General features: G+C 35.7%; 1 protein-coding gene across 5 annotated transcripts in view; it reads left to right on the top strand.

Annotated features, from left to right (window-relative positions):
- Positions 1-14,065, top strand: part of LOC149800548 (SHC-transforming protein 1-like) — a 90,038-nt gene that overhangs the window by 37,702 nt on the left and 38,271 nt on the right. For all 5 annotated transcript variants that reach the window (XM_089954485.1, XM_089954484.1, XM_089954487.1 and 2 more), the window contains exons 6-8: positions 2,248-2,301; positions 2,627-2,805; positions 4,642-4,789. In XM_089954485.1, the coding sequence (XP_089810611.1) occupies positions 2,248-2,301; positions 2,627-2,805; positions 4,642-4,789 (381 nt within the window). The remainder of the gene's footprint in view (positions 1-2,247; positions 2,302-2,626; positions 2,806-4,641; positions 4,790-14,065) is intronic.

The following is a 14,065-nucleotide window of genomic DNA, read 5'->3' as shown; positions in this document are numbered from 1 at the left end:
ATCTCAGTATAATATGGTACACTTTTATAAGGAATCTCTGTATAACATGGCCCCTTCTATAAGGCATCTCAGTTATAATATGGTACTGTAAACTCATGGGTCTGGAAAATTACTCAGGATTTTAGCTTTCTTTTTCAGACCTTGAAGCTACAAGGGTTCAGCTGACTAGCAGTGAAGATAAAACAGCAATAAAGAAAGATTAAAAGTCCAGGACAGATTTATTCAATAATTTTTCATCTTTAAAAAAACTACACAATTTTACCAGTTTACAGATTAAAATTTTACATACAGAAATATACCAGTAGATAGAACCAGTAGATATCTCGATTATCTAAACAAGTTCATAATTTACTAAAACTAAGCCTGAGTATTACAAATATAATGTGGACAAATAATGTTGTTTGAAATAAGAAGTCTTGAATTTCAGAATCTCAGTTTGGGCTCCGAAATTTGTGTGTAGAAAATTCATCTGCCTATGAGAACTTGTAGCTTAAAGTCTAAGTTCCAAATTATTCTTCAAAATTTCATACATTAAATTTTCCTTTTTCAAAAATTACTCTCTCATTTTTCCTCACCTAATGAATCTTTATTCTCGATCTTAATCTTCACCAGTCCTTTCCTTTATTCTTTTCCGTCTGCCCCCTTATCTTCCAACCCTTAGCTGTCTTTCACTTGGAACAAGGACGTTCTTTATATACAAGTTTGGCACGTGTAAGCATTCTGGTAAACAAAGCATGGATTGGTGGGTATTGCAATCAATCTGCCAATCCAAATCGACCCTGCTGACACAACATGACCTCACAATAGTAATACACACAACTCCATTTTTTAATTCTTCTAATTTAACATAATATTAGACAATATGATCAGTCATGAGAAACCTACACGAATATATTATTCTCAACTTCAAATGATTGTGCAGGTAATTTAATTTTAAAATCTTGTATTTTTGTACAAATTACGCGAACAGGTAACGAGCCTTTCAGTGTATGAGGGGATATCTCAAAATTGCTACACTCGACTAGAACAACGTGTTGTGGCTAAAATCAGCTGATCAGAAAATACATGAAGTAATGGCATAGCAGTACCCTTTTATAAGGCATCTCCATATAACATGGCCACTTTTTTAAGGCATCTCCATATAACATGGCCCCTCTTTTAAGGCATCTCATTATATTATGTTCATTTTTTATAGCATCTCAGTATAACATGGTACCATTTTATAAGCCATCTCTGTATAACATGGCCCCTTTTTTATGGGACTGCTTTTGGCCTAGAGGTTAGAGCATCTGCCTTGGATGCAGGAGGTTGTAGATTCGAACCCCAGACCAAGTCATACCAGAGACTTATAAAAACGGTACTAACAATTGCCTTGCTAGGTGCTCAGCATTAAGAGGTTAGTGTTTGGACTGGTAGGTCTGGTGTCAGGTTAATGTGACTGGGTGGGACATGATGCTACATGTCTGCGGCATGATACTCCAGTGCTTGACATCACTATAAACTTCTACATTGCAGATATCGTAGTGATAAATTTGAAAAATTGTTAAGGCTATGTTATAAATTCAAATCACACACACACACACACACTTTTATAAGGCATCTCAGTGTAACATGGTCTATTTGTAAGGCACCTCAGTATAACATGGTCCCCTTTCTAAGGCACCTCAGTATAACATGGTCCCCATTCTAAGGCACCTCAGTATAACATGGTCCATTTTTAAGACATCTCAGTATAACATGGTCCCCTTTCTAAGGCACCTAAGTATAACATGGTCCCCTTTCTAAGGCATCTCAGTATAACATGGTCCCTTTTAGAAGCCAGGCATGGACACCACTAAATCATGTAACAGAAATACTATATCCCTTTAATAGGCAGTCAGACTTGTTACATGATACAGAGTTATGGCTCCTTTGAACAGTTGGATAATGAGAGAATACTGTTTATTTAAAAGGATTTTCTTTTGAGAAGAATCAAATCTTAAACATTAATATCTCTGTATTGTGTTTATTGATAAACTACAACTACTGATGTCTGTTCTTAAATACATCCTGCTGTCACTTATGAAAGATAATTAGTGGCTATCAACCACCTTTCCTCCCAAAGCAAACTTGTGAAAAATTAATTATCATTTTTATGTTGATATGTAAAACAAATATGTATAAGAATGTTAATATTGCAAAGTAATATATATATATATATATATATATATATATGTAGAATTCTAATAAATAGCGTTTTTGTTTCAGCTGATAGCAAATCATGGCATGCAAGGGATCTCGTTTGCATCAGGAGGAGATGCTGTATGTGATTTATCTCTCTTTTTATCTGTTTATATTAAGACAAACTTACATATATAGGAAACATAGATATGTACATGCATGCACACATACATGCATACATACATACATACACACACACACACACACACACACAGAGGAGTATAATACCATAATGTCTCTATTTGTTGCTCCAGTTTCTAAACCCTATATTTGAATATATCGATATATCGAGCTAGGTACCATTAAAATTAAATAAACACTTCATTAGCAGTTGTCTTTATAATCATGCATGAACTTCATAATTTTGCCATTAAAATATAATTAATAATTAGCTTTCTTTCATTAGGAGACCCTGGATTTTGTGGGTTATGTTGCAAAGGACTCGATCCATAATCGTGCATGTCATGTGTTGGAGTGTGGTGGGGGTCTTGCAGAAGATGTTATCACTACAATCGGACAGGCCTTTGAGCTACGATTTAAAGAATATTTAAGAAAACAACCAAAACCAGTTACCCTACCTGACAGGTGAGAGCAAATTTCAGCTTTCATTTTCACTTGGGAATGAACAAAAGTCTAAGACATCATTCTTTCAACAGTAAATGCATTATGCATCAGATTATCAAGCCACTGGCTGGTGACCAGGATTTATGTTGTTTTTTGTTTGCTCTGCTGGCATTGGGAGTAGTAACTAGTTGCTGGTTTATGAAAAGAAACATTCTGATTTCTCTTTTTAAAGTAAATTTGTAACTTGAAGAATGTATTTCATCTTTTTTTAACCTGTTTTTAGTTGAATTTTGACATTATGTGTCTATTCTTAAATCTGTGTACACTCTAGATAACCTTAAGCATTTTTTTTTTCTTTTCTTTTATTACATTACATGGTGATAATGTCTTGTGAGTTTTTGGTTTGGTCCTTCATCCACTTTGCATCCATCATAATCAGTCATCTGTTTTGTTTTGGCTAACCTGCTTGACCAATTTGTACAACGATTTTAAAGAAAGCGTTTTGACATTAAGGTCTTTAAAATTTGTTTCAGTGGGTTCAGGTCCATAATCTAATTCAACTGCAATTACTACAGATGTAAAAATCTTAGAAACAAATTTTAAAACAACTTTAAACAACCTCTGTTCAAAAACTGTATAACAGAATTAGAGTAAATTTGACAGAAAGCATTGTTAGCTTTTAGTTTTGTACAAATGATGCCAGTCCATCATCAGATGTTTTCACCATTATTGCAACATAAATAACATCTTCTCATGAAAACCACTTAGTCTGCAAAATGTGTTACATAAATGTATTTTAATGTCTCCATCAGCAAAGTATCAAAAGTGAGGTCACATGCCTGGTTAATGATGTCCTGGTATTTAATTTTAAAAAACAGTGTTCAATTTTTCATGTATGCAAATAGTATCAATTAGTTATATGATCAGCAAATAAACAAATGGTTTAACCTACTAGCATTTAGTTAATAATACATGTAACATATGGTTCTTTTGTATGGTGCAAAGACTTCAGATTAGCCTATCATCATCCCTAATCTGTGCTGGCACACATGTTAAATGTTGTTTTAACCTCACATGCTCTTGAGAATTTTTTGGGTCCTTGTCTCACAGATCAGATCTACTATAGTACCTGTTATACTGTTATAGCTGCTCCTTCAGTATGGATGGACATATAAACAGAATTTTCACAAAAAGACTTCTTATGATAGCTAATTGTTCCCTAATAAAAAGGGTGCTGATCTTACATTCAATATGGCTACTATGTTGGCCATCTTGAAAATCTTATTATCACTACTCCTGAATGGATTGTCATATTGACTTAGGATATTTGTGGGAGCTGTTGCTCAGTATTAGCATGCCAGACTCCAACTGAATGGGTGTGGGTTTGAATCCTACCAACAGACCACCCAGGAGCCACCAGAGTATGTCCTTGGGCAAGGCAGTTTACCAGGATTACCTTGGCACTAAACAACCTACTTGTCGTGCTATGCCATAGAGCACCAAACCACACCAAACAAAGGTTTTTCACCAAGAGACGTCTTATGAAGTCTATATGGTTATTAATAAAATGGGTACCAATCTTTTGTCAAATATGGCTACCACAGTAGTGATTTAGACAATCTTGTTATTGCTGACAAAAATCAAAGATGGTTTCAACACTGTTGAAAAGAAGGAACAATCTTGTCTTGGATTCCAAGAAATTCTTTTTGGTCCATAGTATCAGACCTTTTGAGGGACTTTTCTTTTCTGAAATATTCAGGCATGTTCTATTTTTGTAGAAGATAGATTGGAGATGACTATATAAAAAAAAATGAAAATAACATGTTATACAGTAACATTATGGTATTTTTTTTTCAGGACTGAGCTCAGTATTCATGAACAGGATGCCTGGGGGGATGATGAGGAATATTACAATGACAAGCCCGGAGCTCAGCCCCCCTCACCCACCCCACAGATCAAGAAATATCATGTACCAGTGGAATATGGCACACCCAGCAACATACCTGTAAGTCCATATATGTTTATTATGGATATCTCCCACCCCCATCTCACCTTACAGTTTTAGAAATGGCACATGCCAGCAGAATTTGGCACACCCAGCAACCTACCTGCAAATCTTTATGAGCTTGTCATGGATAACTCCTCCCCATCCAGCACTACAGTCCTAGAAACATTGGAAACATACAACACACAGACACGCACATGCACACAGTTCTATAAATATCATGTAATTCCCACCTCTCCAGCCAAACCTCATAGACCCAGATTTATCTAGGAGATGACAGTTTCTTATCCCAATTAACTGAATAGGTAAAAATTGTTGGGCAAGTAAATTCCATGTAACTACCCATATATTTACCAAGAATAAAGAAGACAAATTTAATTTGAAGTTTGAGACCATTTTTCTTGCGCTTTTCTTGCTGGGCTAGGTCAGAAATGGAATTGTCACCCCATGTTTGTTTCATCATAACATGCCTGTCTCTTGCTTTTATTAACACCTATGTGGTTAATGCCTTTGAAATTGCCAGTCAAATTTAACCATTTACAGAGGAGTCAGTGAATTTTATGAACTGTCTTTTATTCATGAAGTACCATTTTGTGTGGATTTTATGTATGCCACAAACTTAAAATTTAAAGACACGAAAGTAATTTTATGCCAAAACCATGAAAAATCATTCTTATGTAAGAAAAAACATTAATTAGCTTTACATGTGTTTAATTGTTGTATTATTGCTCTGCAAGTCAAAAACCAGAAGAGCTTATGGAATGGCCTGTTGTCCATCTGTCATCTATCTGTCTCATGTTCATTAGTGCCAGTTTGCTACAGCTAATCATCCAAAGTTGTGTAAAGTGAAACTTTACATGGGGTTTCAACCAGAACACTTCGTATGATATCTACTTGGTCCAAATGAAAATGGTGCCGATCTGACCTTTAATATGAACACCATGGTGACCATTTGAAAATTCATATCCCCACTTATCCTGGATAGATTATCGTATCAACAAGGGATTTTCTTTCATTTAAATTCTCATTATTAGTAAATGGAACAAATTACTCTTTAAATGTGCCATTTAATTTCATTCTTAACAATGCATTGCGCAGTTAATTGTTGTAGATGTATCTGTATATGTATGACATATATGTTCTTTTATGTTTACAGTGTTTTTACTTTATATCTATATTTTAATTTAGAGGTATGGACTTTGTAGTCTGAAATAAAGAATTCTTATCTTATCTTTCACCAAACAACATACTATCATGTATAGTTGGATGAAATTAAAATTGTGCCAGTCTGACATTGAATGTAGCCACTGTGGTAACCACTTTGAAAATATTGTTATCACTATTCCTGCTAAATGGAAAGTCATATCACCAGATGACTTCTTATAAAGCCTAATTGATCCTAAATCAGAAAAGTGCCGATCTGTTCTCCAGTATGGCCAATCTAGTTTCCATCCTGAAAATGATGCCGAGCTGACATCCAATTTGGCCACCATGGTGACCATCTTCAAATCTTGTTCTAGCTACTTCTTATGAATGGATGGTGATTAGCATGGGGCTTTTCACCAGAAGACTTTTATGATATCTGATTGGTCCAGAACGAAAATGTTGCCAATCGTATATTCATTATGTCCACTATGATGGCCATTTTAAAAATGTTGTTATTGCTACCCCTCCAGGATGAATGGTCTTGTCAAAATGATCTTTTCCCAAAAGATTTCATATGATGTCTAGTTGTTCTTAATTGAAAATAATGCCACTCTTACATCTAATTTGGCCATCATGGCAACCATCTTGAAAATCTTGTTTTTGCTCAAGAATATTAGAGATGGTTTCAACACTCAACAATTAACAAATTAGAAATGGCCTTATCGTTTATTAATTAAAGCTCTTTTCAACCAAGATAACATCAATTTCAGTCAAAGAATTCTGTATGCCCATGCTTGAATTTTTACCTCTCAGATTTCGATCTTTGATTCGTAAACAGTGGCTATTATAATTGTTCTGTATGGTGTAGATAAGTAGAGTGAAGCATGTCTAAGTTTTTTTGCCATTAAAATATCATCTACTGAAACAGTAAACAGTGTAAGAATTTTGTCGATTATATAAGCATCATTAGTGTTCATTGATTGTATTAAAAATAATGAATAAGGTAAAATGTCCATTTTTCATTAAAATAAAGACATAATATTACTAAAGTTCATATCTTTTCAGTTATACAATTTTACTATTTAATCAAAACTATTTGTATATATGCCGTTATATGTAGAATAATGAAACTTTATGAGGGAATGCATCTTGATGAGTACTTCACCCTCATCACAAAGCAGATCACTGTGATCAATATTTATTTTTGCTTCACTGACTTGCATTAAATCACAAGTACTGTGATCAGTATTTATTTTGCTTCACTGACTTGCATTAAATCACAAGTACAGTACTTGCCACACGCATCAGACAAGATGATTGTATGAATGTTTGTTAGTACTGCACCCTTGCAATAAATCAAGGTCACTCTGACCTACATTGCATATTTTATTGGTTGATGTTGAGGTTTTTCATCTTGATAAGTATTATACCCACATCACAAAGGTAGGTCACTGTGACCCATATTTCATGCTTTATTGACCTATTACCACACAAAAAGGTCACTGATGTTTATTTCAAATTTTATTGGCTTAGGTTTAGATTGCATTTAGCTTCTGACCAAAAATGCTTTTTGCTTACTGCATACATACTGTCCTTATTGGAATCATGAAACATGGTGAGGTGATACAAAAAGTTGTCATTACGGTTCATATTTTACAATTCACTGACATGGGTTAAATTTTGTGTTTGTTCATTTCTCAGGCACTGTTCATGCTCAAATAATGAAATTATTGATGATGCACTTCTCTGTTAGTACCTCATCCATGCAATCAAAATAAGCTTATCATAACCTATATTTCATCTTTTTACTCACTTTGGTAGTATTTGCATTTAGCTCATGACCACTTGAGAGTTGTTGGCATGCTGTATGCATACTGTCCAACCTAGAATCATTAGATTTTTTTGAGGGTATGCCGCTCTGACTTCATAAAATTTTGTTTATAAATTGTTTTCTTGGGTACTGCTGTTTGTGTTTGTTGCAATCTTTAAACTTGATAATTGGATGCATTTCTGTTTTTACATGTACTATACCTTTAAAACCCCAAAAGGGCACTGTGACCTTGTTTTTATAACCACTTAGATTCATCCATGAAGTATACTTCCTTGCATAATCAGAAGGCCCTCTCACCAGTGGTGTTGGAAGTAAGAATGAATATGTTTATTCAGTGGTCAACTTGAAATTTTAGTGACTATAGATCACATATTGTGAGATATTACCCACAGCAGGTTAAGTGGGAATTGAAAACATGTATGAGTACATGAGTTAGCTGAGTGGACTGAACTGATGCAGTTTAATTGGATAATTAGCTGAGTGGACTGAAGTGATGCAGTCTAATTGGGTAATTAGCTGAGTGCACTGAAGTGATGCAGGCTATATGGGTAATTAGCTGAGTGGACTGAACTGATGCAGTTTAATTGGGTAATTAGCTGAATGGACTGAACTGATGCAATCTAATTGGGTAATTAGATGAGTGGATTGAAGTGATGCAGTCTGATTGGACCGAACTGATGCACCTAACTGGGTAATTAGCTGAGTGGAATGAAGTGATACAGTCTAATTGGATAATTAGCTGAGTGAACTGAACTGATGCAGTTTAATTGGGTAATTAGCTGAGTTGACTGAACTGATGCAGTTTAATTGGGTAATTAGCTAAGTGGACTGAAGTGATGCAGTCTAATTGGGTAATTAGCTAAGTGGACTGAAGTGATGCAGTTTAATTGGGTAATTAGCTGAGTTGACTGAACTGATGCAGTTTAATTGGGTAATTAGCTAAGTGGACTGAAGTGATGCAGTCTAATTGGGAAATTAGCTGAGTGGACTGAAGTGATGCAGTCTAATTGGGTAATTAGATGAGTGGACTGAACTGATACACCTAATTGGGTAATTCGCTGAGTGGACTGAAGTGATGCTGGCTAATTTGGGTAATTGTTGATGCTTGAACTATTTCTGAAACACTGACCATCACCTCAATATTTATCAAAGCCTCTGATGTTTGCCCATCCATTAGTGGGCAGTAAAAATACCATCCAAAGCAGAGATAAAGATTTAAAAGAAAAACTTAACTCCTTATATTATTCGCCTGTGATGTCCTAAAAAAGAACTTTATTGCTTCATGTCTTTCATGCTTTGTAAGAGTAGGTAGAATATATGAAGTTAGGTGGGGCCCCGAGTGGCCGAGTGGTCTAAAGTGCTCTCCGTTACGGATCACTGCCATCTCACCTCTGTCTGCGTGGGTTCGAGTCTCGGATTCGGCCAATGTGGGTATGTGAGAAAGCTTGCCAGTAGCTTCTCGAGGGTCGGTGGTTCTTTCTGGGGATTTCCCAGGTTCTTCCTCCACCATTAATACTGGCCGCCATGAATAGCCTATCTTGTGCTGAAAAATGGTGTTAAACAACAACAACAATATGAAGTTAGGTAATGTATATGATTTAACAATATGGTTTTACAATATGGTTTAACAATATGGTTTTACAATATGGTTTTAAAATATGGTTTAACAATAAGTGAGCAGACAACTAGCTATATAGTGCTCATTTAAAGGTAAAATTCTCAGGTTTTTAAAGAATAAAATGGAGAAAAAAATGCAAAACCATTATAGTCGAAAAGTGACCAATTTTTTGTTTCCAAGATTACTGTAGTCTGAATTTATTTTCTTCACTTACACTGAACAAAATTCAATTAGTGGATTGTTTGCACTTCGGATGAGGAAGAACCCTATCAGGGGGCTATAAGGTCAGAGTTACTGTCACTGAAATAAGAAAAGGTTACTGCATGATAACTTGTTCTCCATCATCTGCAGTTACCAAACTATGGTTTGCACTTGGGTTTAGGAAGCACTCAGTTGTTTTGGGGTAAAAACCTCAAAAATCAAGGTCTCTATTACTAAAAAATATAAAAGTAGTTTTAAACAATAATATAAGTTCTACATCATATACCTGAATCAAACAGTATGATTGTTTTGCACATGTGATAAGGAAGAAGTTGGTCCTTTATTGAATCAAAATGTCAAAGGTCAGTGTCACTTTTAGAAAACAAAATGATTTCTGCACATTGACATAAGTTCTCAGTGATTTACAGCTGCTAAGCTGCGTAGATAGCTGGAGTATGACGGAACCCTGATGCTTTTATGATTTTAAGTTCAAAGGGCAAGGTCACTGTGACACAAAGAAGAGAAATAATCTATGTTCAGTAACATGAGTTCAGTATAATATATGACACTAAATTTAACTTTGTTGGGGTGTGAATGAAACCTATCCAGTTTGCGGTCCACTGGTCAAAAACTATGAAAGAAGAAAATTCGTTTTGCATAAAAACTTTACTTATAAACTATGTACCCTGACCAGAGTTTGTAAAGGAATTGTGCTTATTGTTTGATAGAGTTGGTGGTAAAAGGTCAGTCTTATTGTGACAACAAAGCAAAACAAAAGCAAACAGGATTTTATAGAATAACTAATGTTCTAGAGTAAGTTCCATGATCAAGTTTTGTGGATGGCTTGCATTTCATTTAATAAAGAAACCTACAGATTGTGGGGTGAAAGGTCAGAGGTCACTGTCATAGTGAGTCTAATATGTAAATAATAGACTTTAAAAATCAAAGTTTCAGAAGGGGCCCCGAGTGGCCGAGTGGTCTAAAGTGCTCTCCGTTACGGATCACTGCCATCTCACCTCTGTCTGCGTGGGTTTGAGTCTAGGATTCGGCCAATGTGGGTATGTGAGAAAGCTTGCCAGTAGCTTCTCGTGGGTCGGTGGTTCTTCCCGGTGTTTTCCCGGGTTCTTCCTCCACCATTAATACTGGCTGCCTATACAATAGCCTATCTTGTGCTGAAAAATGGTGTTAAACCCCACAACATCAACATCAAAGTTTCAGAAAGAAAATTTAAGATGATTAGTGAAATCAGGGCCTGGCTTATAAAACTTAAAACACATGAGGTTGAGTTTGAGCTTCAGGTTTTCTTTGAACCGGTCACAGGTTGATGTTACTTTTGAAAGCCCATTTCTACTTGTTTAATAGCGAAAACCTGGGCAAATACATTGCATGACCTGGATATTTTAGATATTTTATATATTGTTTTCTAGGTTGACTTGAGAATTTTAAGTGGAGTTTTAGCACTGAGTCAGCAGGATGCAAATACTGACTGGTTTACAGATACTTTAGCCTGTGAAACATGTCCTAGGAAGATCTGTTGAAACCAGTCTTTGTTTCCTGCATCTTTCCATACAAATACAACATTCAAACTGAAATTTAAAACATTGATGACTGTCTAATAATAATTGAAGTGACCTAATTTTTCTAATGTTACATGATAATTGAGTGAAAAAGAGACCTTAACTTTTTTTCACATATTTGTTGAATTTGCTTTTTTTTTACAACTATAAAACCTGCCTCAGTGCGAAGCAAGACAGTCATTTTTACACCATCATTGCCATAAGCAGCTTTTCACCTGATTACATTTCCTAAAACCCTTGCTGGATTTCTTGATACTTGGATGAATCATTATGTAGCAAAGACAAATCATTCTGTGATATGCTTGCTCAGCTTTTTGACGTGATGGTAATGGTCAGTCTTTTTTTTTTCTTCATGCACCTGTATAGATTTTCATATTTGGAATGAATCATTACGAAGCTGAGGCCATTCATTCTGCGATATTCTGGCACAACCATTTGACCTTGTGGTCAAGGTCATGTTTTACTATAACATGTAGAGCCTGGAATTTTCATTTACATTGCTGTGATATGGTGCTGATCTATAAGGACACATAATTTATATTGTAAGTTTGGTGCGTGTTATACATAAGTAAATATGGCATCCATGGTAACAAGGGTTCTGTGTAACAGTGACTTCCATTTTAGTAATTTGGATACAATTGTTAATGTTGCCTTGCTCACAGTCTTTCATATTGAGCTGACTTGCCTTTGCTGAATGATATAATGACTGCTGTGTCTCACTTTTTTCTCCTAATATTCTTTAAGGATTTTCAAGTGTTTTTTCATTACACTTTTTTATTTCCTTTTCACAGAATTTAGCATCAGTACCTTTCATATTTTATCTTGTGCTTCATATTTGAATGAGATTGTCTTTCTAAAACTTTTTATGCAATTCTTTTTTTTTTTAACATTATTAGAACTTGACTTTTAATTAGTGTCATATGTTATCATTTGTGCTGAGGTGACATTAAATGCTATTACAGTAAAACCTGTCTTGAGAGATCACTGCTAAAAGAGACTACCTGTTATGAGAGGCCAGATTATTAGTGCACATATTTATTGACTATATAGTGTTATTATGAGACTGCTTGTCGTGAAAGATCATGTCATTTAGTTCAGAGTTTCTGTGGGATGGTCTTTCATTCATCATCCATCATCCATGTGTCCTTTTGAACAAGTTTGTTGTCATTACTCCTCCTGAACTATTTAGAGGATTGCCATGGAACTATACACATACATTCATCCCATGGTCTACTTAGTCCTACATTAAAATGTTCAACAACAAGAGTTTCTCACTTTTTAAGATGCCTTGTTGGTCCTAAATAAAAATGGTGCCAATCTGATGTCCATTATGACTGCCACAGCAGCCATCTTAAAAATCTTGTGTTATCATAACATTTTCTAAAAGGAAAGTTATATTGAATTTGGTTTTTTGCAAAAAGACTTTATGTTGTCCTGTTATCTTAAATGAGAATGGTGCTGATCTGAAATACAATATGGCCACCACACAGCAGCAATCTTGAAATTCTTGTTATGCTACTCCTCGTATATATGTTGAAGTTTTCACTTAAAGACTTTTTTATGAAAATGGTGCCAATCTGACATCTATTATGTTCACCACAGGAGACATCTATTATGTTCACCACAGGAGCCATCTAAAAATCTTGTTGTCACTACTCCTTCTGAATGGAGAGTCATATTTACATGGGGTTTTCACTTAAAAGAGTTCATAAGATGTCATATTGATCCTGAGAGAAATTGGTGCTGATAAGAGGTCCAGTATTTTGGCTACCGTAATGGCTTGCTTAAAAATCTTGCTGATACTGATGTGGAGTTTTAACCAAAAGACTTCTAAGGTCTTTAGTATGCCCTAGATGAAAAGGGTACTAATAATACATTCTGTTGGAAATCTTGTTAGGACTCAAGAAGATCAAAAATGGTGTCAACTCTCACAGTTAAAAAGAAAAAAAAGTATTATCTTAGATTCCTGCAGGAAAATTCTTGTCTGCTATTAGAGTGCCAGTCTCTTTGAAGGATTATGCTCTTTTAAAACGTGCATTCTCCTAGACTATTCAATACTTTACCTGGCATCATTAATTTAGCCCTGATCCAGAAGCTTTATTGCCTTGTGATTAGATTGTAGAGATACATCCCATCATAAGTATAACTGTCATTTGGTAAACAAAATCGCAGGTTGGAAAAACAGATGCTGGAAAATAAACTGTTTATACCCATGTGATTTACTAAATCTGTTATTGCCTTCTTCCTTGGAAAACTGGCTTCCTTCAGTGTTTCTATTGGGGTATAATATTTATCCATGAGCTTGGGCCTCATATCCCACTAAAGAACACAGCAGGAGGAGCTGTTCACCTACAGAGTTGTTTGGTGGGTTTACCATGGGCCCTGTAACCCACCAGACAACACAGCAGGAGGAGCTGTTCACCTAGAAAGTTGTTTGGTGGGTTTACCATGGGCCCTGTATCCCACCAGACAACACAGCAGGAGGAGCTGTTCACCTACAAAGTTGTTTGGTGGGTTTACCATGGGCCCTGTATCCCACCAGATGACACAGCAGGAGGAGCTCACCTACAAAGTTGTTTGGTGGGTTGACCATGGGCCCTGTAACCCACCAGACAACACAGCAGGAGGAGCTGTTCACCTACAAAGTTGTTTGGTGGGCTTACCATGAACCCTGTATCCCACTAGATGACACAGCAGGAGGAGCTGTTCACCAACAAAGTTGTTTGGTGGGTTTACCATGGGCCCTGTAACCCACCAGACAACACAGCAGGAGGAGCTGTTCACCTACAAAGTTGTTTCATGGGTTTACCATAGGCCCTGTATCCCACCAGACAACGCAACATGAGGAATAATGATATTTATGTTTGAACTTTCATATTCACCTGACACTGTTGGCCGATTTG

The sequence above is a fragment of the Sinohyriopsis cumingii genome, chromosome 4 (assembly GCF_028554795.1).
Source record: "Sinohyriopsis cumingii isolate HCF-2022 chromosome 4, ASM2855479v2, whole genome shotgun sequence".
NCBI lineage: Eukaryota > Metazoa > Mollusca > Bivalvia > Unionida > Unionidae > Sinohyriopsis > Sinohyriopsis cumingii.
The sequence above is the reverse complement of the archived record's forward strand: the minus strand, read 5'-3'. Positions and strand labels throughout refer to the sequence as shown.